Source organism: Lampetra planeri, chromosome 31 (genome assembly GCF_965212315.1).
Source record: "Lampetra planeri chromosome 31, kcLamPlan1.2.h2, whole genome shotgun sequence".
Lineage (NCBI taxonomy): Eukaryota > Metazoa > Chordata > Hyperoartia > Petromyzontiformes > Petromyzontidae > Lampetra > Lampetra planeri.
Window position 1 is genome coordinate 4027533 of NC_136137.1, and position 27441 is coordinate 4054973.

The 27441-nt window shown below is 49.5% G+C and overlaps 1 protein-coding gene across 3 annotated transcripts in view; it reads left to right on the top strand.

The window, feature by feature from the left end:
• LOC144729107 (integrin beta-1-like) overlaps nt 1-27220 on the top strand; it is a 48453-nt gene extending 21233 nt beyond the window's left edge. The window contains exons 1-17 of one of the 3 annotated variants that reach the window (XM_078609045.1): nt 287-416; nt 4296-4371; nt 6965-7053; nt 9056-9266; nt 9842-10012; nt 11054-11148; nt 12044-12196; nt 12846-13004; nt 13907-14002; nt 15046-15135; nt 15841-15981; nt 16205-16407; nt 18163-18401; nt 18950-19172; nt 20293-20507; nt 22934-23100; nt 25833-27220. In XM_078609045.1, the coding sequence (XP_078465171.1) occupies nt 4296-4371; nt 6965-7053; nt 9056-9266; nt 9842-10012; nt 11054-11148; nt 12044-12196; nt 12846-13004; nt 13907-14002; nt 15046-15135; nt 15841-15981; nt 16205-16407; nt 18163-18401; nt 18950-19172; nt 20293-20507; nt 22934-23100; nt 25833-25898 (2394 nt within the window). In that variant the 5' untranslated portion in view covers nt 287-416 and the 3' untranslated portion in view covers nt 25899-27220. Of the gene's footprint in view, nt 1-286; nt 417-3102; nt 3136-4295; nt 4372-6964; nt 7054-9055; nt 9267-9841; nt 10013-11053; nt 11149-12043; nt 12197-12845; nt 13005-13906; nt 14003-15045; nt 15136-15840; nt 15982-16204; nt 16408-18162; nt 18402-18949; nt 19173-20292; nt 20508-22933; nt 23101-25832 lie in introns of those variants that run through there. The other 2 variants (XM_078609047.1, XM_078609046.1) reach the window with 2 other exon arrangements.
• The last annotated feature ends 221 nt before the right edge of the window (nt 27221-27441 follow it).

A 27441-nucleotide genomic window follows, 5' to 3' on the forward strand; every position in this document is an offset into this window, starting at 1 on the left:
CACACAGACACGCAACACACGTCCCTCGCGCACGACGTCCTCCCACTCACTGCAGGGTTATCGCACGCGCGCGCATTCTCCCGCTGCCAGAGCCGGCTCGCCTGGGCCGACTTCTTTAAACTTTGCGTTCCGTTGCGCGACTGGTGGGTGGCGGAGGCGGCGGCGGCACAGAAAAGGTCACCACCAACGTATCTGGAGCGAGCGCGCGCGCTTGATGCGGACGCCTTTCCGTTAGATTCGCGCTGCGTGCGTGAGCTGTGGCCCGCTCGCTCTCTCCGGGCTGTTCGGGACATTTGGCCGCGAGACTTTTGCCTTTGTGCCACGGATTACAGTGATTTAAAGCCAGAAAACCCGTGGATCTTTTTTTTTACGACTCCGTCTTGCAACTTTCCTTGGGACGAGGCGACAAACAAAAGGTGCGTGGCTGACCCCCCCCCCCACCACCCCCCACCACCGTCGGAAGGGGTTAGAGGGATGCGGAGGGTTGTGTGTGTGTATCTGCGCTCGCACGGGAAATTTGGTTTTATCGTTAGTTTCGGCTTGAAACGACCAATGCGCTCTATATGGAGAAGGAATGCGTGGTGCGCGGCGCGCGATGGCACTGCCCGGGTCACTGCCGAGGGATGCTCGCAACTCCGCTCTTCAAGGAGGTGCTCCAGCCGCTCCAGTCCGTGCCGGGCTGCGGGGCGTCGTCGTCCGTGGAGTTGTGTTGCCTGGCACGCAGGGGTCCTGGGTTCGATCCCGACCCTGACGTCTGCTGTATATTTGAAGTTGGCGTGTCTCTCTCCTCGTGGTGAGATGTTAACTACCTCGCCTGGTATACAGGAGGGCATGGGTTCGATCCAGACCCTGAAGTCTGCTGAATATTTGAAGTTTGTGTGTCTCTCTCTCCCCGTGGTGAGATGTTAACTACCTCGCCTGGTATACAGGAGGTCATGGGTTCGATCCAGACCCTGAAGTCTGCTGAATATTTGAAGTTTGTGTGTCTCTCTCTCCCCGTGGTGAGATGTTAACTACCTCGCCTGGTATACAGGAGGTCCTGGGTTCGATCCCGACCCTGACGTCTGCTGTATATTTGAATTTGGCGTGTTTTCTCTCCCCGTGGTCACGTGGTTTTTTTCTCTGGGTTCTCCAGTTTTTCCCCTCCATATTTAGAAACATGCGTTTACAATATTTGGTTGCGATCATTTTCCGCGTCACAAGCCACTTCGTCGAGCTATCATTTGTGGCCAGGTCGCTTCTTAAAAAAGAGCCGTATAGCTCAGTGGGCCTTACTTTCTGAATTCAAAATAGTTTAGTTTAGAGTTAATTTGGTTTTATACGCAGATTATTTGTGCCTTTTCGCCAGTTCGCCCTGCATTCTTTGGCGATAGGTCGCCTCGATTGCGAGCGAACGACATACAAACATTGCGGTTGGATCGCCGAGTGGTTCTCGAAATAGTTTCATTTCAAGAAAAACTCAACTCATCCGTCAATAGCACAAGAGAGGAGAATCAACTCTATCTAAAGGCAACATTTTGGGAAATGGTCATTCGCTGCTGTGAAGAAGGGCAGTTATCAGATGAGTGTTCTTATCTGACACTTGGGGCTGTGACTCGTTAGAATTGTTCCTCATCATGCGTTTTTCCTTCCCCCTTTGTCATGGCATCTGCACATCCTCCCCCCGCCACCGCCACCACAACTGTTCCCCCTTTCTTCAAGTCCCCGCTGGTCTCCCACATTGTGGTTGTTATTGTTCTCCGCTGATATCACCACACCCTCAACGGGAATGGTTTTGCATGCTCAGTTCCGCGGTGACGGCAGACCGTTGGTGGGCGACGCTGCGGCCACCGTGCGTGTGTGCGCGCGCTGCCGCATCCGGACTCTTTTGGCATTCGTGATGAAGTTCATTTTTTGTTGTTTTTGTGTTCCATTGCGTAAATGTAAATGCACGTGTGTATTTTTTACGTCCTTTGCACCCTACTCGGCGAACTTTGCTAATCGTAGGTGTGCTAGAAAGACAACAAACTAAACACAAAAAGCAATTCTTGAGTGATGAGTTTTCAATCTGGATTTAAAAGTGCATAGCTCCACTGGCTTCCTAATACACTGGTCAACAAAAAAATAAAAAAAATTCTGGCCTGGACTTTTGCAGCTGTTTTAGACTAATTTCAGGGTGCTGATTCCAAATCTGATCTCAGATTTGCTCTATCACATCTCATTTTTATGCTATCGGCATACCCCATTTTCATTGATTTTACCCGAAATTAACTCTGTAACTTATGATTGCAAGTTGTTGCGAGTCAGTGACTGCTTTAGTGTTAAAATATGGTGCTGTATTTTTAGGATAGTGTGTTTATAATATCATTTTATGTAGATATCCATATTGATTTAATATTTTTCTTCTGCAGTTTTTATTGAAAATGCAATATTTAATATCTCAAAAACTTGATGTGATAGACAAAAACTGATGCTAGATTTGGAATCGGCACCCCAAAATTACCTTAAACCCGTTGGAATACCTTATTCCAGAAAAAGTGTGACCAGTGATATCGAAAGGAAAAGCATTCCAAACGGCCGCAGAAGCACGCATCCTATTATTATGTCTTATTGTTGTTATTGTTTGACTTGCATCATATTTTTATTTTTGCACACAGCGTTGTAATACAGTGGGTTTTTTTTCTGGAAGATTTGCTGGTTTTTCCAGGATGTTTCTGTTGCGCGTCGTTGCTTTAAGATGTTCTCTGTTCATATTTTGTTTGTTGCGGTTGCACCCGACTCAAGAGCCGCATGGCTCACAGTGCTACACCTAATAAATGAAACTTGAAAACTTGATCTGAAAGAGTTCGATGCGGCGACCGCCGTCTTTGTTCGACGGCCGGCCAAAAGCCGCCGCCGACGCTGCTGCTGCGTGGACGTCTAAGAGTCGGCGTGACGATGGTTTATGCTCCTTGACGAGATCAGCGAGGTGTTTGGTGGTTCATCTGTGGCGAGCGCTTTGTGTGTAACGAGTGCGCCCCCACAATGTGGCTCAACATGCACGCATGCGTACAATGCTTCGGCTCGCGTTGATGCTTCGGCCCGGCATTGTCGGTGGTCGCACGCCGTGCCTCCCTGCAGCCAACATCGCCGAGCAAAAGCCGTCGTCTGTTTGCGGTACTTTGGAGCGCCGTACTTTGTTACCGTCAATGTTTCGCGGAGTAAATAATTGTAGAAACCATATGCCAGGTCGTGCAAGCTGGCTTTGGGGGTTGGTGGGGGGGGGGATGTTTCTCTTGACCACTCTGTAGAGTTCTTAATAGCAGCAGTCATTTTCAATTCCGCGTTGCCGTCAGATTGCCATTCCCATTTAAAGATCCGTCACTTGAATAGCTTTTGTAGCAGGTCAGCGAAGGCACGCTTGAGGTGTTTTTTCCCCCGAATTAACTTTGAGTTCTCAATATTTCCGGCAGTTGCGTACGGTGCGAAAGAATTTCAACATGCGTTATTGTTAAATAGTCGCAGCGTAAATAACCTTCAAAATGTTTTGTCTGTATGTTGAACTTCTGTCGCATCGTACGTAGCCAACCGTGCTAATTGGAGGTGCGGGGGAAGGACAACAAACTAAACACAAAAAGTAGTTTTAAAGAAATCAGTTTTCAATCTATATTTAAAAGTGCCACAGCTCCAGTGGCTTCCTAATATCGGAAGGAGGAAGAGCGTTCCAGACGGCCGCAGAAGCGCGTCTGAAAGTGCGGGATGCGGTGACCACCATCTTAGGGTTGTCATTAGACTTGTTTGATCAGACCTCCACACCACCCTGGTTATTGTGGGTTGGTGAGGCTTTAGCCCAGGACCGGTTCACATTATGAACCACCGCTTCATGTTTGCCATAGCCGGCAATCGCGGCCCTAGGGCAATGAGCTCTAACCACTATTTTCTTCTTTCGTATGGCAGCAATATGTTCAGCAAGCGACGTGCCAATGTTGAGGCCTGCTGGCCACGATGAGAGGGCTTCATGAGAGAGTGCGTGTAGATTTGAAGCTTTCGTGACTGCAAGGATTCATACTCTCAGGTTTTTTCGGTAAAGTCATGACTTTAAGTCATATGACTTTACCGAAAAAACCTAAGAGTGAGAGTGCGTGTAGTTTTACTGTTCCTTCTCCTCCGTTGAAGGAGCGCAGATCACAGTAGTTTGCTATAAGGCTCGTAGTTTGGATGTCGTGAATTGGAATCCAGCTAACCACTGAGCAATTGCTTAACAGGTGTAATATATTCTATGAATCACAGTGCATGGTGTTAAACAAAGTATAATTTATGTGTTTTATTTTTCACAGATGGGAGCCAAGAGAGATGTTGTGGCCGTGCTTTGCTGCATGTTAATGATCAACTCGGCGTGCTTTGCCCAACAAGGTGAGAAAAATAATCTGGATGCCAAGTTGTGAATTTTAATTTCCAACCGCTTGAACATTCAACCCGGTGCGCATGGTTAATGCCATGCGGTGGAAGTGTTTATCTTCACTGAAAGTATTACGCCAGGAGTTTATTTCATTTTGTCGGGTTACGTAAAGTAATGTGGGCGGCTCCTCAACAGCACGGTGCCAACCAAAACAAACGGGGCCGTCGTTATTTATCGCGAATTTTTTTATCGTTGCCCGCGAAGTGTTTACGAAGACGTTGGAGGATGTTGCTTGCGTTTGCTGCGTGACGCCCAGCGATTACGTGAGCGGCGTTTGCTTTGCCGGGGCTTTGCTCTCGGTCTGAACGACGCGTACGGTTTCTCTTTTATTAAAACCACTTTTTCGACAAAGGCTTTGAGAAAGAAAATCGGTGCACGACATTGGCCAGTTGAAAATACAACTTTAACTTTGGTAGCGGGGAACAATGACAAGCAGAGGGGTCACCCCCCCCCACCCCCCCGAGACCCCCCCCCCCCCCATTCTGTGAATTGTCACGATTCATTAATCAATTACTCTTTAACAATTCCATCGACTAAAGTAGTCACTATATGTTTCCAGAGGTCACGTAACAAAAATGACATGCAACGTGTAAGAATAATTATCATAAATGCTAAGTTACAGACCTTTGTCAAGCCACTGCTGGATTCAGGCCTTCCCACACCTTTCTGGTCATGGGGATTGTTTGACCGTACTTCACCATGCCGGTCACAGCGTGTTGCTGATGGGGGGAGAGCAGGGCCAGTTTAGACATTTAACTCACCACTGATGATATAGCCTTGACTATTGCGCTAACCAATCAATGCACCACTGCTCCCCATACAACTTGTAAGAAAGAAAAACACGTTGATTCTTGCACACGTGATTGGATGTGTGTATTCTGAGCTCAATAATGTTACATTACTGGGTAAATTACTTTGTGCCTTTGTTATCACGCAAGTACACATTTATATGTATGTATGTTGAGCTGATTTCGCACCGTGCGTAGCCAAACGTGCTAATCGGAGGTGCGGAGGAAGGACAACAAATAAAAAACAAAAAGCAGTTCTAAAGAAATTAGTTTTCAATCTAAATTTAAAAGTGCATAGCTCCAGTGGCTTCCTAATATCGGAAGGAAGAGCGTTCCAGATGGCCTCAGAACTGCAACTAAAAGCGTGCGATGCGGTAACCGTCATTGTTCAATGGTTGGATTGGATGTGTGTAGTTTGAGTGAAATAATTCAACATTCCTGGGTAAATAACCTTGTGCCTTTGCTATCACGCCAGTGCACGTGTCGGAACGTGCCTGGATTTGAAGTGCATCTCAAGTCATTAAAATATATTTAGCAGCCTCGGAGGCCAAATCTTGCCCCACGGCTACTAATTTTACACTGGCCCTTCTGGAATGCATTCCAGTATTAAATGCCACTGTGGTGAGTCAGACTGTTACAAATCAAGCTTGGTGGCTTTTGCTTCCAGATCTATGGCTGTTATTCACGTATGTCAGGATGAATGTATTATTGTATTTGTGTCATAGTTTAGTCGAATGTATACTTCGAGATGCATTCATGCACTGTACGTAACATTTCCATTCATTAGGATGCATTCACGTTATATTAATTAATTTTGGTATTTGAACTAGGCCTGGACCTTCGTTATGTTTACTTGGCCTAAAGTGGGTACCTGATGTGTTTTTAGTTTTGTAAATCCGTACTGAGTATGCATTGTGCTGGCCACATCCATCTCGAGTGTGCTCTACCAGCCTTCATAAGCGCTCTCTAACAACGCTTTTACCATATATAGCATGCATTTTAAAATGTAAACAGGAATCTTTGTTGTCTTCTACCAAGACGAAGACTGCATGAGCGACATAAGACAAACGGCAGGGCGAGTTCTGTAAGCGAGTAGCACCTATAAAGGCAGGAACGGCACACGAGGGGGTGGGTGGCAAGCACCACGCCCAGGCCTCCATTGTCTCCCCATTGCCGATCTTTTCACATCGTGTGAGGTACTCATTTGAGGCTGAGTCGACTTAGGGGAGGCCCAGGACCAGTTCAGATAATCGTCACCGGTGTTGGCCGTGAGTGGGAATTGAACTCGGGCGGGCGGATTCGTAGCGCCTACACGACCGCTCCCCATACTCGCACATAATACAAAGACAAAAACAAAGACAAAGAACATCCGTATAGCCTTAACAGACTGTTTGGGCAAGTGTTAGCGAGCACCTATGAAGGCCGGCACAGCATACGAGGGGGTGGGTGGCCAGCACCACGCCCAGCCGCCTTTGTCTCCCAAGTGGCGATTTTTACACACCGCACCAGGTACTCATTTGAGGCTGGGTCGACCTAGGGGAGGCCCAGGACCGGTTCAGATAATCGTCACTGGTGTTGGCCGTGAGTGGGAATCGAATTCGGGTCACCAGGTTTGCAATGCAGCGCGCGCTAACGCTACACCACTGCTCTCCACACACACAGAATACACACGCACACAGAATACACACACACACAGGCACTCGCACTGTGCTGTGTTTATACACGTGTGTGTGTTTTGTGTGCTGCCTGTCGTTTGCAGAGACGACCAACGAGTGTTTGTCTGCTAATGCCAAGTCATGTGGAGAGTGCATTCAGGTTGGCGGCAAGTGTGCCTGGTGTACGAAGCCTGTGAGTTGCACAACAACGCTCTTCCCGGGTCGAAAATGATTCATGAAATCATTAACCTGGCCGCCTCGCCTGAATAACCAACACAGCAATTTAGACATTTTTCTCGGACACGGAAAGCTTTCGAGCTTGAGGTTATTCATGTGTCAGTCTTTTACTCTGCTCCATCGATACCCCAAGTACAAAACCTACGGGTGAAGTCACAGGTTCCAGGATTATTTCGTCTAAATGAGGCAAGAATGCAAGAGGGCCAGGATGGAGTCTTGTTTTCAAGAGTGACCATGGTCCCCAAAATGGCAAAAGCAATGAACATGAAAATCAAGTTGAGCAATGAAGCAAAAGGACATTTTAGAACGTCACGGGAGAAATAAAAAAAATCGCGAAAATTAACCAATATTGATTCAAATACATTTACAATTTGAAAAAGTTGGCTTTGACAAGTTATTTTGGGAAAAAAACTATTTTGCAGTCAAATTAAGTAACAGAAAAGTAAGCGTAGATTAATGGCGATAATTGCACCGGTGTGTGTAATCGGACTAAAGCAGTGTTCTTCACTAATTTTCAGAGAGGGCCACTTTCGCCCAGTAAGACATCATCAGCCTAAGAGCCCCCACACCGCCTGCAAGGGGTCGCCACATCAGGGGCCGCACTAAAACCCATCGGGGGGGCCGCCAGTGGCCTCCTGCAGGCCTTGCAAGGAAGAACACCGGACTAAAACATGGGGCCACATAAGACGACAGGCCGTGTGGTTCGTCAAGCCCAGAGGAGGTGGGGGGGTGGGGGGAGGTTCTGGAGAGTCAACGTGGGGTTGGATCTGTGACAGAGGTAGAGGAAACACATGGGAACCGCATTGGTAACTCTGTCGTGTGCCAATGACGAATGCCGATTTAGGCGTATCAAACGTATACCGACGTATGTGTATCAGCCAGTGGATTTTTTTTTCTTCGGGTCTTCCGGTTTTTTCACTGCACATGTAGCAACGTGCATTTCGATTATTTGGCTGCTTCAAATTTCCATGCGATAAGCTACTTCGTTAAGTTATCGTTTGTGGCCAGGTAGCTTCCCTCCGCATTTAGACACATGCGTTTACATTATTTACATTATTTTGCTGCTATAAATTTCCAACTAATAAGCCACTTTGTTGAGCTATCATTTGTGGCCTGGTTGCTCCTGAACAAGAAGCTAAATAGCTCGGTGGGCTTTACCTGGTAAAATTTTATTTCTTATTTTTAAAAAATACTTTATAAAAAAAAAAAATTGTGACTTTTTTACCTTTCCCATACTTAGCACTACTATCGTGTTTTTAGATTGTTGTTTGTTGTAACTTTCTGACCGCCCCTACTGGACATCTGTGAAAAGAGCTTTATAGCACATCAGATTCCTCGAGTATAAATACTGATTTTGACTCACGTTTGTACGTGTGCTATCCATATGTCTGCCTTTACAAAGGCACTATTTCAAAATTTTCGGCTCCAGCATTCCTGATATGAGTTCCGGAGGCCAAGAACATAACAACTAAAGGGCCTTGCATAATGAATCAACAGTTCCTGAACATATAAAGGTCCAATACCATGACAGGCCAAATAAGTAGTAAACAGAATCTTGAATTCAACAGAAAGCAAGTGCAGCGATTTAAGGGATTTCAGTAGCATGTTGTGAACAAAATTTGCAAGTAAGCACTTGGGCCTGCAGAATTTTAAACCACACCCGCACACAAAGATCCCCCATATAGCCTGACCAGATTGTTGGGGCAAGTGCTGTTAGCGAGCACCTATGAATGCCGGCACCGCATACGCGGTAGTGGGTGACCAGCACCATGTCCGGCCGCCTTTGTCTCCCCAGTGGCGATATTTACACACTGCACCAGCTACTCAATTAAGTCTTGAGCACACACACACGTGTGCATACACACACATGTAAAATACACACACACGCGAACAGCAACTGCTGTCACCCCCGCTCACCGCTTGTGTCGTTGTCTCCGCCCGTCGCTCGCCGATTTTAGGACTTCACCGGGCCGGGGGAGTCGAACTCGGCACGCTGCGACTACGCGGACAACCTGGAACGCCGCAAGTGTCCGCCCACGTCCATAGAGAGCCCCACGGGCAAGGTGAAGATCCTCAAGGACAAGAAACTCACCGACCGCAGCAGCAAGCTGCCGGCCAAGGACATCACGCAGATTGCTCCGCAGCTGATCGAACTCACGCTCCGCTCAGGTGCGCTTGCATGTGCGTGCGTGCGCGCGTGTATGTGCGCGTGTACGTGCGCGCAGGGTGACCGTGTGGAGTTCCCCTCCTACCTTCGCCGAGCACTGGCAGCTCGACAACGACGATATCACTGGTGGCTCCTCGGCAGAGTCGTGCCGCAGCGGTGCTCGTGAATCGTCGGTCTGGAGGCTCGTTTTGCTCTCCTCATTTTTGCTTGCCTGAGTATCACAGCACGGTTGGCTACGTTACGGTGAGAAAGAAGTTCGGCAAACGTACGTAGTGTCGTCCGGCGGTGGCTGCTGGCGGATGAATAAACGGGGCTTTTGGTACTTGCGTTAAGCTAGTTTTGCATAGGCGGCGATTGCCAGCCACCGCTCCCACCCTTCCTGCCTGTCAAAAACGATGGTGTGTATCTCGGTCTTTGCAGCCTACTCGAATTAGTGGGGGTCAACCTTACCCCCCTCATGGCAGTTGTTGCGAGTTATTTCTCGGTGCGGTTAAGTTGTGACCCCCACCCCCCCCCCCCCAGTTCACTGCGTTGTAAAAAAAACTATTTGCTTTACTGTCGCCCACCGGACCTGCAGGTCAGCCGCAGAACATCGACCTGCGTTTCCGCCGCGCGGCCGACTACCCCATCGACCTGTACTACCTGATGGACCTCTCCTACTCCATGAAGGACGACCTGGAGAACGTCAAGAAGCTCGGCACGGAGCTGCAGCAGCGCATGAAGGACATCACCAGCGACTTCTTTATCGGTGAGCCGAGCCTGACTCGACGCAAAAGTTACCCCGGCGCGTAACGACAGCTGTGAGAACCCCGCGGCGTCCGAGGGGTCTCCACTCGGCCCCCGTGTCCAAGGGGAAGACCTTTAGAGCAGCAGGTGGTTGCTAGGAGACTGCAAGGGCACGTCGGTTGGCTACGGACGGTGCGAAATAATTTCGACGCACGTACGTAGTGCAGTTCTCCCTCTTTATTCGCGAGGGATACGTTCCGGAGATGTTGGCGAACAGCAAATTTCGCGGATAATGATTTTGGCCGACGGTAACCTATATTTTTAATGAATTTCTTTAAATACGTAAATAAGCAATTAAATATATGCAAATTATCACATCACTTTAACAAATCACTTTCTCGCATCACATTCTCTCTCATCACTTTATCTCATCACTTTCGACGCAGTCCTGTTCAGTTCCACATGCAATTCGCGGATAGCCACAATCGCGGGTAGCAAGTCTGTGAATAACGAGGGAATGCTGTACACGCATCTTGGAGGTCGTGTGTGGCAGAGGGATGGAAAGCGCTTACGAGGTGCGGTGGCATCAACGGCATTGGCCGCGATTACCTCTGGATCTGAACGACGAGGTATTGGGGAGTGTGCATAGCAGTATCCTGTGGGCAGCACACTATCCACTTGTGCAGTTTGCACAAATTTGCACCTCCGATGAGCGTGGTTGGCTACGTACGGTGCGAAAGAATTTAACATACGTACAAATTCATAAGCTCAATTCCCACTGGTTAAAATTACCGAAGTGCTGTAAAATTATAGAGAAGAGCGGTACATCAGTGTCCAACTTACAGATGGCCTTACTGTGGTGTGCCTCTGTATTCTGACGGTTAGACAGAGGCGGAGGGATTTAAGAAACTCGCCCCTTGTTTCAGCTGCTGCACTCTGGGAGTTTTGAATAGAACCAGCAGCAGCATCAGCATCCCACTCCAACTCGTGTCGAAGTTTCACTCTGTGGGGCGTTGCTCGGCGAGTTCTTAACGTTGCCTCCGCGTCGAATTTCCGCGCGCAGGCTTTGGATCGTTTGTGGATAAGACGGTGATGCCCTACATCAGCACCACTCCCAAGAAGCTGCAGAACCCGTGCGGTAACAATGACGAAAAACAGGTACGTTTGTACGTAATCGTTTAAAAAATATTTATATTTCCGTTACTTGTGTACGTTTTCGCGGAGAGTTTATTCCAGTAATACAAGTAAAATAAGTATGCGTGGATGTTGAACTTCTTTCGCACTGTACGTAGCCAGCCGTGCTAATCAGAGGTGCGGAAATGTAATATCGCTGTACCTTGGAAGTCTTTCCCGTACTCAACTGCACACTGGGAAACCGGCTTATCCACAGCTATCCATCTACTGCCGCTCATATTGACAATCGGGGAAAGTGAATGGGGTTGAGCAGGGCACACCACTAAGTGAGACGCCACAGTGGCGAGATGTTAACCACCTCGCCTGGTATGCAGGAGATCGTGGGTTCGATCCCGACCATGAAGCCTGTATTTTTGGAGTTTGCACGTTCTCCCCGTGGCCGCGTGGATATTTCCCCCTTGTCCTTCGATTTATCCCTCCACATTTAGAAACATGCCTTCCGAGTATTTGGCTGCTCTAAATGCCCACATGATAAGCCACTTTGCTGAGCTATGATCTGTGGCCAGGTCACTTCTGAAAAAGAGCTACATAGCTCAGTGGGCCTTACCGGGTAAAATAAAAAAAAATTGTTTAGTTTAGATGATGGCCAATGGACAAGACTGGTGAGGGAATGAAAGCCACAGAAGGGAAGACCTCCAAGTGTACGACCGCCATGGAGAGAGATTGAGTGTCACGATATCAGTTCTTATGCCGGAGTGAGATGACCAGAAAGATCGCTGGACAACAGTATGGGAAGGCCTTCGTCCTGCAGCGTATAGACAATGGCTGATCGTAACGATGACCCAAAGGTACCGTCGCCGCTCAACAGCTCCCTGCCCCCCCCCTTTCCCTCCACCCCTGTCCCCACCGCCCGTACCAGGTGTGCACCAGCCCGTTCAGCTACAAGAACGTGCTGTCTCTCACCTCGGAAGGAAATAAATTCAACTCGCTCGTGAGTCGCCAGAAGATCTCCGGGAACTTGGACTCTCCCGAAGGTGGCTTCGACGCAATGATGCAGGCAGCCGTGTGCGGGGTGAGTGTGCGAGTATGCGAGTGTGCGAGCGTGCGTGCGCCTTTGGAGAGCGGCTAGCACACTGCTCATGAACAACACCAGTAACGTTTTTCCGAACTGGTCCTGGGCTTCCGCTAGGTCGACTCGGTCTCGAATGAGTACCTGGTGCGGTGTGTAAACATCGCCACGAGGGAGACACAGGCGTGGCGCTGGGAACCCACCCCTTCGTGTGCCGTGCCGACCTTCATAGGTGCTCTCTAACAGCACTTGCCCCAACAGTCTGTTAAAGGCTATACGGGGGGGACCTTTGCCTGTGGGGTGCCGGTAGCGCAGCGGTTCGCGTGCTGCTCTTCAAACCCGGCGACCCGAGTTAAATTCCCGCTCACGGTCACCAACACCAGTGACGATTATCTGAACCGGCCCTGGGCCTGAATATAATTTAGTTTCTCGTGAAGCTCCCAGCAAAGCCGGTCGGTGTGCGGAGCAAATTGCCGGACGCCGCTCGCCAACAACGCTCAGCGGCTCGACCCAGAAACGCGTCGGAGAGCTGCGTGGTGGCACCACCCAGGGTGGCGGTCGCTATCGATGCGCCAGCTCCCTTGTCGCCCCGACCCTCACCACCCCCCTCCCCTCACCGCCCCCCACCACTCGCCTCCCCCGTGTCCCCCAGAACAAGATCGGCTGGCGCAACAACACGCGTCTGCTCGTGTTCTCCACGGACGCCGGCTTCCACTTTGCGGGCGACGGGAAGCTGGGCGGCATCGTGCTGCCCAACGACGGGCGCTGCCACCTGGACGGGAAGGGGATGTACACGCAGAGCGACTTCTACGTGAGTCGCACGGCGCCTCGTAGCTTTGTCCACCCCCCTTCATCTACGAACAGGCCTATCCCCCCCTCCTTATCAATCTCCCGTGGTTCTGCGGTCATCAAAACTACACGACCACTTGCAATAACCCAATGCTTCATTCGAAATCGTTATCGTCCCGTGTACGATTTTATAATTGCTGTGAAGCGCCTCGGTAAAGGCTTTGTTAGGTGAGTCTTGACAAGATAAGGTCCCGCTCGTCCGTGTTCTCTTGTCTGGCACTTGTTCCTCGCGGCAAGGTTGATCTGCGGGGGGTTCAATTTGCGACGCGGGCACCGTTTCTGTGCGGCGTTCATGTGGTCTCCGCCTGTTCCGCATGGGTTTCCTCTGGGCTCTCCTGTTTCTTCCGATAGCTAAGAGAATCGTACAATGCAACTGGTAAGTATTGGCCAAACATCCACAATGCTGAGTTATTACATTGCAAACGACTCAATTGGGGTGACTCACGGCAGCTGCATCGCCCCCTACTGTGAAAACATTGGCAGGACGCTCCTGAAAAGGTCTTGAGACTCATTGAGGATTTACTGGGTAAATTTAGACTTAAAACTTTCGTGACTGCAGGAATTCATATTCTTTGGTTCACGTAGATAGAAAAATAATTCAAGTAAAGTGAATAAAAATTATAAAAATAAAATAAAAAGAATAAACAAAAAAACACTAATGTAGACTGTAGCCTGGTTCTTAATCGGAGTGAGTGTATTGGCAGTATATAATGTAGACTGTAGCAATGGTTATTAAGCTGGGTGAGTGTACTGGCAGTCTATAATGTAGACTGTAGCCTGGTAATTAGAGCACTGATGAGGAAATAGAGATGAAGCCGTGCAAATTATCCGTGACCTCTCGCGCGGACCCGTGTGTGCCTACAGGACTACCCGTCAGTCGCGCAGCTGGTGCAGAAACTCGGGGAGAACAGCATCCAGCCCATCTTCGCCGTCACGGAAGAGTTCTATAACGTCTACAAGGTAACGAATAATATTTTTCCCGTGTGACAGCACGAACGGATCTGGTTTATTAAAAATAAAGGTCTGGGTTTGGTCAGCTTAGTGACCAGTGCTGCATTATCGTAGTAGCAACAGTAGCATATGCTACGGGCCCCGCACTTTCGAGGGCCCCGCGCTAAACGCTTTCAAGCTATCAATTCCGGTTCAGTGATTCTGCACTTGCTCTATTACTATAGTACTATACTGCCTTCAACTTTTATGAACAACTGGGTGTTGAAGGTTAGCGATTTGTCGTATTATCTGTGTCTGTATATCAAATTTAAAAAATAAAATTACTATACTGTGCAAGTTAAAAATGTATGTGGTTTAATATTTGCGTGTTTTTTATATTTAGGGCCCCTTTATAACATCTGCTACAGGCCCCGCTAGCTTAATCCGGCACTGTTAGTGACGTTACAGTTTGAATCATCATCGTCATCATCAGCCATGATCCGCTCCTGGATGATGGTTCCACGAAGCCATCGCTACTATTCCTCATGGCCTTGTGCTGCAACAATCCGTCTAGCACTCGCACATGGGCTGGTTTCATTGCTCCATGTCCACGGTGGAAGTCCTGTTGGGCATGTTTCCTCCTTTGGCTGCCACTCCTCTCATGAGTCTCGACCACCGCTTCATCATATTCCAGATCCAAGTCATGGCAGGTTTTGTTGTGCACTGATGGAAAACTTTTTTCTCCTTCAAGCACATTGCTTTGTTGATTTTCATGATTAAATTCAGTTTTCCGAAAGGGCTACAGACCCGCCATCGTTGGATTTATTCCTTTCATCGTCTTGACCCCCGAGTCACCATTCAGCAACGAGGGCCGTTAGTTATAATTGCAGTTTGCCAATTAAACAAAAATACTTTTTCTCATTTGATACCTCACAATTAGTGCACACCCTTGTGATGGCACAACGTGTCATCGTATCTGCCAAGGTTTATCTGCGAGTTATTGGTGTGGAGTAAAAAAAATTCAATTAACGTGTCCTTTTTTTTTATTTACCCTGCTCCGCGATTTGCTTCAGGAACTCAGCAACTTGATCCCAAAATCGGCCGTCGGAGTTCTCTCTTCGAATTCCAGCAACGTCATCCAGCTCATCATCGACGCCTACGATGTGAGTGAACCGCCCTCTCGTCTTTAAAACGTGTGAGCGGTCGATTCTGACGAGCGCGAGTCGACAAGCCGATGTTATACAGGCGGTGTGTTATGATTATGCTTGCGGAGAAAAACAAACTTTGAAGGAGCACGGAAAAAGAAAAACCGACAAACAGCGCAAGCTGGACATCTGTGAAAAAGAGGTTTATAGCTTGTCGGATGCCCCCAGTATAATTTGTGTAAGATTCAGGATGAGGGTTACGTTTCTAATCACTGCGGTTGGAATTAGGCCGGGGGTCAAACTACCATTGGGTGGTGGGAGTTTGAAATGATAATAATAATAGGATTCTGTTCTGACCCGGGGTCACAATTTTGCACCGTACGTAGCCAACCGTGCTAATCGGAGGTGGGTGGGGGACAAGGAAATAAACACAAAAAAGAAGTTCTAAATAAATGAGTTTTCAATTTAGATTTAGAAGTGCACAAAGCTCCAGTGGCTTCCAAAAATCGATCCCCGCAGAATTCTGTGGCGATGATTCTAGGAATTAGAATTTACAGAGTATCCAGAAAGGTCACTGTTGGTCAACGGGGGGGTTAGAATTCTGTTGGGGATCAAGACGATAATCGCACACGGCTCGGGGCGGAAGTCTGCGTGCCCCGCGACGCTGGCGCACGTGCGTGGGTGGCGGCTCACGGGCAACGCGGTGGCGGCGCTGGCGTGCAGGCACTGTCGTCGGAGATTATCCTGGAGAACAGCAAGGTGCCCGAGGGCCTGCAGTTCCGCTACACCGCCGTCTGCAAGGACAACAAGGTGTTCCGCGGGGAGCAGGGCCGCAAGTGCTCCGACATCCAGATCGGCGACGAGGTAAGGGCGCGAGGGCCGCGCGCGGCCCACGGGACGCCGAGACGAGTTCCTTGATCGATCGACAAAAAAATAAAAAATCACGATGTTTACACGAAGGAAGTCGTCCGCCTCTCGTGATTTTTTTCATAAGGCAACGGCGCGCTCGCGATGTAACTGGAGAAATCGATGAATGTTTTTATTTTTTAAGTAAACGAGCACGCGCTTGCATCGAACGGGGGCGCAGGTCCAGTTCACGATCGAGGTGGTCGCCACAAAGTGCCCCAACAACGGCAAGGCGCACGAGGTGGAGATCCGGCCGCTGGGCTTCCAGGAGAAGGTGACGGTGCGGCTGCGCTTCGAGTGCGAGTGCCAGTGCCACACCTCCGGCGTCAGCAACTCCATGGAGTGCCACTTCGGCAACGGCACGATGGAGTGCGGCGCGTGCAGGTACCGGCGTCCCCCGCGTCGCCCGGGTTCCCTCGCCAACGCGCCGAGGTCGGCGGACGCCGGCGGTGGTGGCGGCGACGGCCGCCCCCCCCCCCCCCCCCCCCCCCCCGCAGTGGCGGTGGCGGGGTGGCGCGTCGGTCACTCCGCGGCAAGAGGTTCGCGGTTTCCGAGCCCTGCAGGGCCGCCCTGGTTATAATTAGTCTCGTGGTGTGTCAAAATATTGGAATGCCCACGCTGCGTCTGCTTTGCGGTGGACATTAAAGACCCCCCCTCCCGTGACGTTATTTGCAAAAGGAGCAGGGCCATGTGTGCCGGCGTCACGGTCAAAAGTTGCTTCCAGTCTGTTCTAAAAAACGCGGTGGTTTCGTTCCTGAAGAACACCGCATGATGATAAATAATATAAAATATGGGGGGTAAAGCACAGTCCGCGATAACACGTAAGATGCGTAGACTGTAGTTTGAAAATTACTCTCGACTTACATAATTTCCTAAAGCCACGCATCAACGTTGTCCCCTCCTGTAAACCTGCTGCAGCTTTTACTCATCCGTGAAAGAGCGCCCTTCATGATAGCCTTGCACTCTTAAGAATGGCGCGAACACCCATGTTAAAAAACATTAATTTGAAGGGGATAGATTTGACCCCTGGGCTCGGGGTCGGGTGTTGTAGTGCTCTGGCTGCGAGGTGGCCAAGAGATGGCAGCAGCACCGCAGTCGATTCTTGAATCCATCTCCATCCCTTGTAATGTCGTTACAACTGAATAACGTTCATCGTTTCCAAGAGATTTTAACTCCGCCTGCCAAAAAGTTTCCCTCTCTGGCCACCTGCCAATCCGCCTTGGCGCGACAGCGCGCGTTAGCATCACCGCAAACCGAACGCACGGCGCGGAGCGACGAGATGAATTTGCACAGTGTTTGTAGATGTTAACTCCCTCGCCAGGTATGCAGGAGGTCGTGAGTTCGATCCCAACCCCGACGGCTGTATCTTTGGAGTTTGCGTGTTCTCTCTCTCTCTCCGTGGTAATACGGAATTTTCTCCGGGTCCTCCGGTTTTTCCCTCCACATTTAGAAGCATGCCCTTATATTACTTGGCTGCTATAAATGTTCACGTGATGATGAGCCAATTTGTAGAGCTATCATTTGTGATAGCCAGGTTTCTTTGGGGGTGGGCCTTACCTGGTAAAATAAAAAAAGATATTTGGGTTGTGAAGTGGGCAGCAGATGGCAGGGCAGTTAGCAATGAACTCTTTAATTTGTCCCCCCTCCCCCATCGCCCATTCAGCATCGCTGACGCCCTCGGTTTGAGCCCGAAGACAAGTGGGCTAATGAGATTCATAATGACCTAGTCAGAACAACTACACTGATAATGATGTTTTTTTTGTGGCAATGACAACCACAATATCAACGATGATGACAACTACGGTGGCGGTCATAATGATGATGCCTACAAGTATGATGATGATTGCAGTGATGACGATGATGGTGCGAGTAGCAACCAGGATGACCATGACGATGAATAACTGTAATGTTGATGATGACGACGACGATGATGATGATGACGACGAGGACCACAATAATGATCGTATTGGCGTGACAACGGCGAAGACGTTGACGACGTTGACGACGTTGACGACGTTGACGGCGACATGAACAACATTGACGTCGACCATGACGTTGATGACGAAAATGTTGACGACGTTGATGACGACGTTGACGACGACGCCGTTGACGCCCTCGCCCCACGTGCCCGTGGCGAAGGTGCAACGAGGGTCGGGTGGGGCGCCTGTGCGAGTGCGGCACCGACGAGGTCAACTCGGAGGACATCGAAGCGTCGTGCAAGCGCGACAACTCGTCGAGCGTCGTGTGCAGCGGGCGAGGCGACTGCGTGTGCGGCGAGTGCATCTGCTACAAGCGCGAGAGCCCCGAGCTCGTGTCCGGCAAGCACTGCGAGTGCGACAACTTCTCCTGCGACCGACACAACGGACTCATCTGTGGAGGTGGGAGAAAATAAACGATAAACTAATTTTACCAGTTAAGTAAGGATCCATTGAGCTTATATCGCCTAAGACCGACATTAGGCCCAAACTATTGGCCTGACCTTAACCCTAAACCTCCATACGAAGTTGTTCAGCCCCCCTGCCACTGCTCCTGTCCCTACCTCCCCCGCAGTGGCGAGATGTGAACTTCTTCGCCTGGTATGCAGGAGGTCGTGGGTTCGATCCCGACCCTAAGGCCTGCTGCTGTATATTTGGAGTTTGCGTCTTTCTCCGTGGTCGTGTGGATTTCCTCCGGGTCCTGTCCGCATTTAGAATAAACATTTGTTGAGCTATCATTTGTGATAGCCAGGTTGCTTCTCAAAACTAGCTTCGTAGCTCAGTGGGCCTTACCTGGTAAAATAAAAAAGGTTTTATAGTTTAGTTTTACATTCATGTCCCCTTTCGTACATCATCTCTCGCGTTATCATCCTGATCCAAACTTGCCCCCCCTCCGCCTCCCCCCTCCCCCACACCGCCCCACCGTTCCTCCGCCGGCCCCCCCTCCCAAGGTAACGGACGCTGCGAATGCGGCAAGTGCGAGTGCTTCAGCAACTTCACGGGCAGCAGCTGCGACTGCTCGTTGGACGCGCGCTCCTGCATCGGCCGCAACGGCGAGATGTGCTCGGGCCGCGGCAACTGCACCTGCGGCACGTGCACCTGCACCGATCCCAAGTACCAGGGGCCCAAGTGCGAGCACTGTCCCTCGTGCCCGGACGCGTGCGAGCTGCACAAGTAAGTGGGTCGCCTGTGTGCGACTGCGGCGACGAATGCCGACGCCGGAGAATATAACTTCATTCTAGATTTGAAGCTTTCGTGACTGCAAGTATTCATATTCTTAGGTTTTTTTCGGTAAAGTCACGTAGGTAAAAAAGTAAAATAAAAATAAAATAAAAATCACGACGTTTCGGAGGCAACACAAGCTTCCGTCTTCAGGTGGAACCGTCACAGCACGATAGCTGTAATCAAGTAAATGAGAGATTCCAAGGGATACTACCCCGTATATATACTGGTTGAGGGGGGGGGGATGGGCCAGGGCAGGCCCACTTTTATTATTATTATGGTAAGGTGCGGCTTGACACTACGGCTAGTCTACATAACTTTTATTAATTTTGATTTTTTACCTATTTGACTTTACCGAAAAAACCTAAGAATATGAATATAACTTCACACTTCCCCGAATGTAGATTTGAATCTTAATAATCACATGCTCTTGTCAAGAGGGAACTACTCGAGAGGCGCGATGAGGAACTGCAGATGAGCGGCAATGCAGGCGCCAACGATTGCCTAAGTTCTATATGAGAGCCACGGTGGCAAGATGTTAACTACCTTACCTGGCATACAGGAGGTCGTGGGTTCAATCCCAACCCTGATGCCTGGATATTTGGAGTTTGCATGTTATCCTTGTGGTGGCGGGGATTTTTCTCCGTGTCCTCCAGTTTTTCCCCTCCACATTTAGAAACGTGCACTTAGAATATTTGGCTGCTTTAAATGTCCACGTAATAAGCCACTTTGTTGAGCTGTCATTTGCGACCCGGTTTCTTCTGAAAAAGCGCTCTATAGCTCAGTGGGTTTTACCATGTAAAGTAAATATTGTTTTAGTTTACTGCAGTGTTCACTGATTTCCATAGGTGGGCCACCTTTGCCGATAAGGGCCACCAAACTTTTTTTAACCATTGGGTTTGACAGCATGATGGGGGTGTTTTCACTTTTGTGTATTGTCGGGGGACGGCACGTCAGTGGGCCGCACTAAAGGCCACCAGGGGCCGCCAGCGGCCCGCGGGCCTTGCAATGGAAGAACGCCGAGTTTAGAGGCTCGCGGTCCCAGCTCCTAAACTGCGACGCCGTTCCGCAGGGACTGCGCGGAGTGCAAGGCCTTCCAAACGGGGCCCAAAAAGGAGACGTGCGACAAGTGCGAGTTCGAGGTGAAGAAGGTGGAGGAGATGGAGAAGCGGGAGAGCACGGAGCACACGGCCTTCTGCAAGGTGAAGAACGAGGAGGACTGCTGGTTCTACTTCAACTTCACGTACGCCAAGAGCGACGCCGAGGTCTACGTGCAGACCAAAGTCGGTACGTTTCCCCGCCGCCGCGGTTGGCGGCCGCCTGCATTGTCCACGGCGTTGCGTTGTTACCACCGATGCCGTCGGTGTCAATTGTCATCGTTGTTATTATCGTCGTTTTTATCACCGTTGTTGTTGTTTTTATCACCGTTGTTTTTGCCATCGTTGTCATCACCGTTTTAACAAAAAAATTTCGCAATTGTTGTCATTATAATCGTCATTTTAATCGTTGTCGTCGTCATCATGGTGTGCAGCAAAGAGCAGCGCAGCAACATCTGTCGTTGTGTTCTACTTCCAGGCTCCCACGTCTATGTCCCCTGCCTTCAGCTCGCAATGACCAGCAAAATAACTCCCACGACCCTTGGGAGTTATTTGGGGCCTTTCATCCAGTTGTGACGTTGGCCCCCTTTTAGCTCAGTGTTTTAGTTTTCTAGGCTGGGCTCCTCGGTTAAATAGTTATTGCTTCGTTGGCCACTTCCGTAAATGAGCGTTGAGCATTTGGGAGGAAACTGAAACGCCCGGAGAGAAAGCCAATGCAGTTTAACACCTAGAAGACTTTCGCGACCAATATCCATTGTACAGATTTTTTTTCTGGGTTAGATCGCGTAAATAGTATTGTTGAGAAAGCCAATGCACGCGCGCGCGAGGAGATAACCCTCAAATGCACTTCGCTGATGGATTCAATGATCCATTGCCGCGGTGCCATCTCCCGGTCACATCACGGCCCAAATGTTACCGCTAAGGACGAGTGGCTGTTTCCGCTCGGTAACGTTTCTAGCGACCCTGGGCAGACGGCCCCGTCGCCCAGAGGTCGCAACCGGGTACCCGATACCCGTACCCTACCCGTACCCGGCCGGGTACGGGTACGGGTACCCGTTTGCGACCCTGGTGCGGCCAGGTACGGGTAGGCCGTGAGTCACTGGTGAGTAACCGTTTGTCACTCATTTCCCAACGTCTTGTCTCTTCTCACAATTCAAGTTCCTAGAATCAACCCACCCGCGCCTGCAACATGACTTCATCCCAAAGGTCGCAATCGGGTACCCGTACCCTACCCGATACCCAGCCGGGTACGGGTAGCCGGGTATCGGGTAGGGTACGGGTACGGGTACCCGTTTGCGACCCTGGTGCGGCCGGGTACGGGTAAGGAATCAAAACCCGTTTGCGACCTCTGCCGTCGCCGCTGTGCGCCGTGCAGTTTGTGACGACGAAGCTGGCGCTCGCTGCACTCCACACTGAGCAGAACTGGCAGGTGCCCAGAGAGGGGGGGGGGGAAACATTTTCTAGGCGGCGTGAACGGATCGCTTGGATACAACGAAAATCAATCGGCTCGATCTACTTATGCGCGATGAAAATTAGCCGTTGCCCGAAATGTCACCTGCGTATATATATATATTTTTCCCCCTTCTTAAGGCCCCAGTATTGTTTGAAGAATGTGAGCGTTTTTTTTGGTTCATTGTGCTTGTGCACAATTGCCAATGCAGCGGCAGCGCCAAATGATTTGTTCACTTTTCCTGCAGTGATTTTGTTTCGCAAAAGTAATTTGCTGACCGTGGTGTGCACAGCAACGGGGTTGGGAAGCTGCTGGCATGAGTGGCTGGGCAGCGCGCTCTGCTATTTTGGTTAACTGGGTTCTATTCCAGATCCATGCCTGAGCAGTGTTCTTTGATTTTTGATTCTTGGGTTGGGAAGCTGCTGGCATGAGTGGCTGGGCAGCGCGCTCTGCTATTTCGGTTAACTGGGTTCTATTCCAGATCCATGCCTGAGCAGTGTTCTTTGATTTTTGATTCTAGCAACCCCTACAGCAGATTTTTTTTTAAAGCCTGCTGATGAGCCCCAGAAGGTCGAAACTGGTCCAAACCTGAGGACGACGGCTGCGTGCGTTGTGGCCGAAACGTCGTGAGAATTATTTTATTATGTTTTATTTTTATTATTTTATTATTTCCCTTCTATGTGACTTTACCGAAAGAACCAAGAAGACTGGTCCAGATCTTTCCTGCTTAAATAGAATGCTGCTGGGAAACGAGCATTGGCCCAACAGTACTTCTGTGTGCCACCCATTGCTTGTTTGAGGACAGAATCATTGCTCCATAATCATCATCAGCCGTGGCTAACACACAAATTAATAAAGGTCTCCCTAAACTGCCACCATCACTCACAATCCTGTGACATGTATTTGTTTATATGTTTGCTTATTCATTGAGACTATACGACACTGCAGAATGACAGTGGCAGCCAGAGAGAATGGGTGAGCTTCATTGCACGTCCACTGAGCAGATGGAGAGACGAGATAAACTATGAACTATTGTTTTCTTTTGCCAGGTAAGGCCCCACTGAGCTGCTATATCGCTCTTTTTAAATTTACATCTGCCACGTACTCGAAAGACAACATTTTGACGTGCCCACTCGTCATCGTGCACTACCCCATTCTCGTTGCAGAGTGCCCTGAGGAGCCCAACATCATCGCCATCATCGCGGGCGTGGTGGCGGGCATCGTGCTCATCGGCCTTGCGCTGCTGCTCATCTGGAAGCTGCTCATGATCATCCACGACCGGCGCGAGTTCGCCAAGTTCGAAAAGGACCGCATGAACGCCAAGTGGGACACGGTGAGACGCCCACGCGCGGGCACGGGGGGTGGGGGGGGGGCTATTGGCCCCGTCCCACCGCCCGGCTTGGCAGGTTTTTAGGGGCCAGGTTCGGGTTGAGGTGAGGGTTCGGGACTTGAGGCAGCGCTGGTGTTCGGGTGAGGGTTACGGATAGAGTAAGAACTCGGGTTAGGGTTAGATTTATCATACGGAGGAGAGTCAGGACTAGGGTTAGGGCACTCGCCGTACCCTTAATTGGCCGTGCCATTCTACGCGTCCGTTAATTCACCACTTTACTGTGGCAGCGTCACTTGGGCACACTGCCAGTGCATCTGAAAGTCGTTTGAAAGTATTTTTTTGTTTTCGTTAGCGAAGCTTCAAGCCCTTGTTAGACACAATGCCTTCACACTGGGCATGTAATGATTTGTATCTGGCGATTTAAAGCTTTCTTGACTGCAGGGATTCATCTTCTTGGTTCTTTCGGTAATGTCACGTAGAAGGGAAGTAATAAAATAATAAAAATAAAACATAATATTTTTATTATTTTATTACTTCCCTTCTACGTGACATTACCGAAAGAACCAAGAAGTTGTATCTGGCGATTTGATGGAACTGTAATTATTCGGTAACATGATTCAGTTCCAGAATCAATATTTTTTTGTTCTTTTGTGGTGAATGTAGTGCCTCTAGTGGCTGCTGGGTTTACATGAACCATTTACAAACAACGTATGCAAATTGCAACTTAATCATTGCACCGTTACACGCTTAATTTAAACAGAAACGAACACATGCACCTATTCGCAGACATTTATGCGTGTGCATTTTTTTCCTGTGTTTAGTTTGTCCTTCTCCCCCGCACCACCGATTAGCACGTTTGGCTCCGTATGGTGCAAAAGAAGTTCAACGTACAAACACATTTACACGCACACATACACGTGTACACCTCCATGCACACTCTCTGTCTTGAGCTGTGTCCTCCTTTCACCAGAACCGCGTAACATTTCCATCGACTTGACTGTCTGCATTCGACCGAGTGTGGTTTCCATTCGACGTCGCGACTGCATAACGTTTCCTTGGCTCTTTCTCTCTTTTCTCCTAGCAGCAAGAAAACCCAATCTACCGCAGCCCCATAAATAATTTCAAGAACCCCAACTTTGGACGCAAAGGCGTCCCTCCCTGAACATCTTTGCTCGTAATCTTTTTTATTCTTTTCCGCTCCTTTTTCCCCGCCCGCTCCCCCCATCGCCTGCGTGATCGTGGAGCGCATGTTGTGTGTGGTGCATGGCGTGCTGTGTTCACTGCCCCCCCCCCACCCCCCTCGGCATGTCCTCCTGCCCACCTCTAACCCTCAACTCTGAAACCCTTTTTAAACTTTGCCAGACTCGACGCTCGCAAGTGCTGGATGTGGCACTACCCCTTCTGCGGTTTGGGACGTTAAAGATGTGACACTTTGCGTCCGGGGCAGTGGCCAACGATTAAACTGAGTTGATGGTATTAGCCCGGTCGCTAATTACTGCACAAAAAAAACTGATCGCGTTACAATTGGTCCTGCACTCAATTTTCGCCAAATTCCAGCACCTTAGAATTCAAATGTCGGTTTTGACCATCACGCGACGAGCCTCGCTCTCATACGGCAGAGCAAGTGGGCAGCGCTGCCCTCTGCTGTGTGCGGAGCAGAGGTCACCCGAAGGCATTTCGGGGAGGGAGGGGGGGTGTGGTTCTGCGATGTCCACTAACCGTGGGGCCGTTTGTAAAAGGCAAAGGTTTGCGGTGTGGGTTGCAGTGAGAAATTCACATGGATACTTTCCGTTTCGTGACGTGACACCAAAAGCACGACCGCGATGAAATCGGGCTGAAAACGATGCGCGCGTGCTTTTGAAATGTCAAAGCGCGGGGCGAGCGTGTGCCGCTGCCTGGTAATGGAAATGCCCTGCAGTCCCACGCTGCTGAATGCCAACCGGCAACGTGCTGCCCATGGCGTCGCATTATCCATGGCCTGAAGCCGCAGCTGTGCGTTGGAGCGTTTGCGGCAGCGTAGCTTTTAAGGTTTCCCCACTGCTGGCCACACGGAGACCCAAGATCGGACTCTTGTTCTTTAGCTGCCGTAACTGGCTGTCATGTTCTGAAGGGGCCCGTGACCTCTTTTTTTTTTATCTCGATCACCATTTTGCATCGCAGTTGTGTGTTCTTTGAGTCGAGGCACGAGGTGAACAAGTTTGCCATGACTTAGACTGATGCTCTGACTTGGCAAGAGTTGATTTGCACCGGTGTTAGTGTGGTTATGAGAACTTAAACTAGAATACAAAGCTATACGTTTCATTAACGGGAACATCAATTAAACTCGTAGGTTTACGCGATCCGTTTCTGAGTTAGATCGAGTGAGCATGAAGCCAAACTGTGTCGTTTAACCTCCTCCACCCAACACAGCCAAACAGTAAAAAGTTCTCACACGAACAAAACATGTCAATTGATGTTGTATTTGGCAAACCGCCTTGATTGCAAGGCAATCCACACACAATCCGTACCGTTATATGTGAGACGTTTGGATACAAATTATACCCCCACATGATCCGAGCTACAACCAAGGAGAATACTCTGAGCATCACTAGTCATGGTGACTTCATCAGTCCAGCCAAGCAGGTGGAACGAATACATCATCACCACGGGACCAAAATAGCTCCGATCTTGCATGCGGCGTTGTGTAGCCAGCGTGTTTGCGTTGTCGTTAATTGTTGTTCTCTTTTGCTTTCCAGGGCGAAAATCCGATCTACAAGAGCGCCGTCACGACCGTAGTCAACCCAAGATACGAAGGGAAATAACATCTCTGCGCAATCAAGCGTTTTTTTTTTTTAAATCGACATGGAAAGAACTTTGATTGCTTGTTATATTTTGATAACAGAAAACGGTAAATAGTTTTGTAGTTTTTTCCTCCCAAGTATTAATGTGCCGCGTGGCAAGTCTCGATTTCTCGTCGGCAATATAACGGTTCCCTGTACACGCGCTGAATCGTGCGTCTAAGAACCAATTTTAACTCTTCTCTGTCGACGTCAACAATTTGGGCTTAGGGAGCCGTAGTGTAGGGAGAGCTTTTAAAAGAACCACCATTACCAAATTTCCATTCGCACATCCGAGCCGAGCCAGCACGAGGCCCTTGCGGTGCTGCTACTGGTGGTTTTCCACTGGCTAATTAGCGAGCCGAGCAGGCACCAAACCGTGATGCGGTGGCCCCACGCCCTCTAAATCTGGCCTGGTGCCAAAAACGGCCAGGGTGGTCGGTGTGCTCACGACGTGTCCATTGCGTTCGATGTCAGGCTTGACACAGAGGTGACCGCGTCACCGTGTCGGCTGCGTGCTGCATCTTCACTCGTTCGTTGCGCGCGACATCGGTCGGCGAGGCTGCGAGGACGTGAGGACGCAGCGTCGCCGTCGTCCTCTTTAACAGAGCGTCTCGACTCGAATCATCGGCGGCGGCGGTGGCGGCGGTGGCGGCACGGCTCGACTTCCGCAGTGGGGCTGGAAAAAAACAACCTGGCGCATCCTGAGCCAAGCGGGACCCAATCGCCGCGCAGTGGAAAATCGTCGCAAGTGCCCCAACCCTGCCACGCATGCCAGCGAGGATTCCCCGTAGCCGCGATGCTCGTAACGGTTAGCGCGCACGCGCGAGCGTCGCTTATTATTTTGTTGTTGTTGTTTTATGTGATCGCATCGTTGATTAGCACCCGAGGTGGGAACCCGACAGCCACTACAGATTCTAAATTGAAGGAAGGAATAAAATTGCGCTCCCGAATGCGTGACACTTGCGCGATTTGACACTTTGCGTGCCGAAAAGTAAATAGACGTTTTTAGGAACGGTAAACCACGGTTGTGTATGCCAAGTTTTGCGAGATTATCTCGCCATTACAAAAGCTGTGCTTTTTGTAAAGCATGATTTGTAATTAAGAGGTGTTTTAAACGTGTAACTTTTAATTAAAGAAAGCTATCTATTAAACGATTATATTTTTTGCAAGCAGTTGTTCCATGCAAGAACCATCGGTAAGCTATACAATGATACGGATTTTTTGTTTTTGATAATTTAATTTGTGCCGTCTGATGTAATAAAAACAGATATCTTGTACATTAAAAGCCAACGCCTTATAAACGATGTTCACCGTCATCGCTTAATTATATGGTATAGTAATTATACATTTATTTTATTGTGTTCAATTTGATGAACTATATATAAGGGGTGATCCATTTATTGATATTCTACTAACATAGGGAGAGAATACAGAGTAAACATCTTAATTCAAAGCCTCTGCAAGTCTCCCCACCAATCTGAAAACACTGATTATAAATCGACTCGTACACCTTGCCCAACAATCA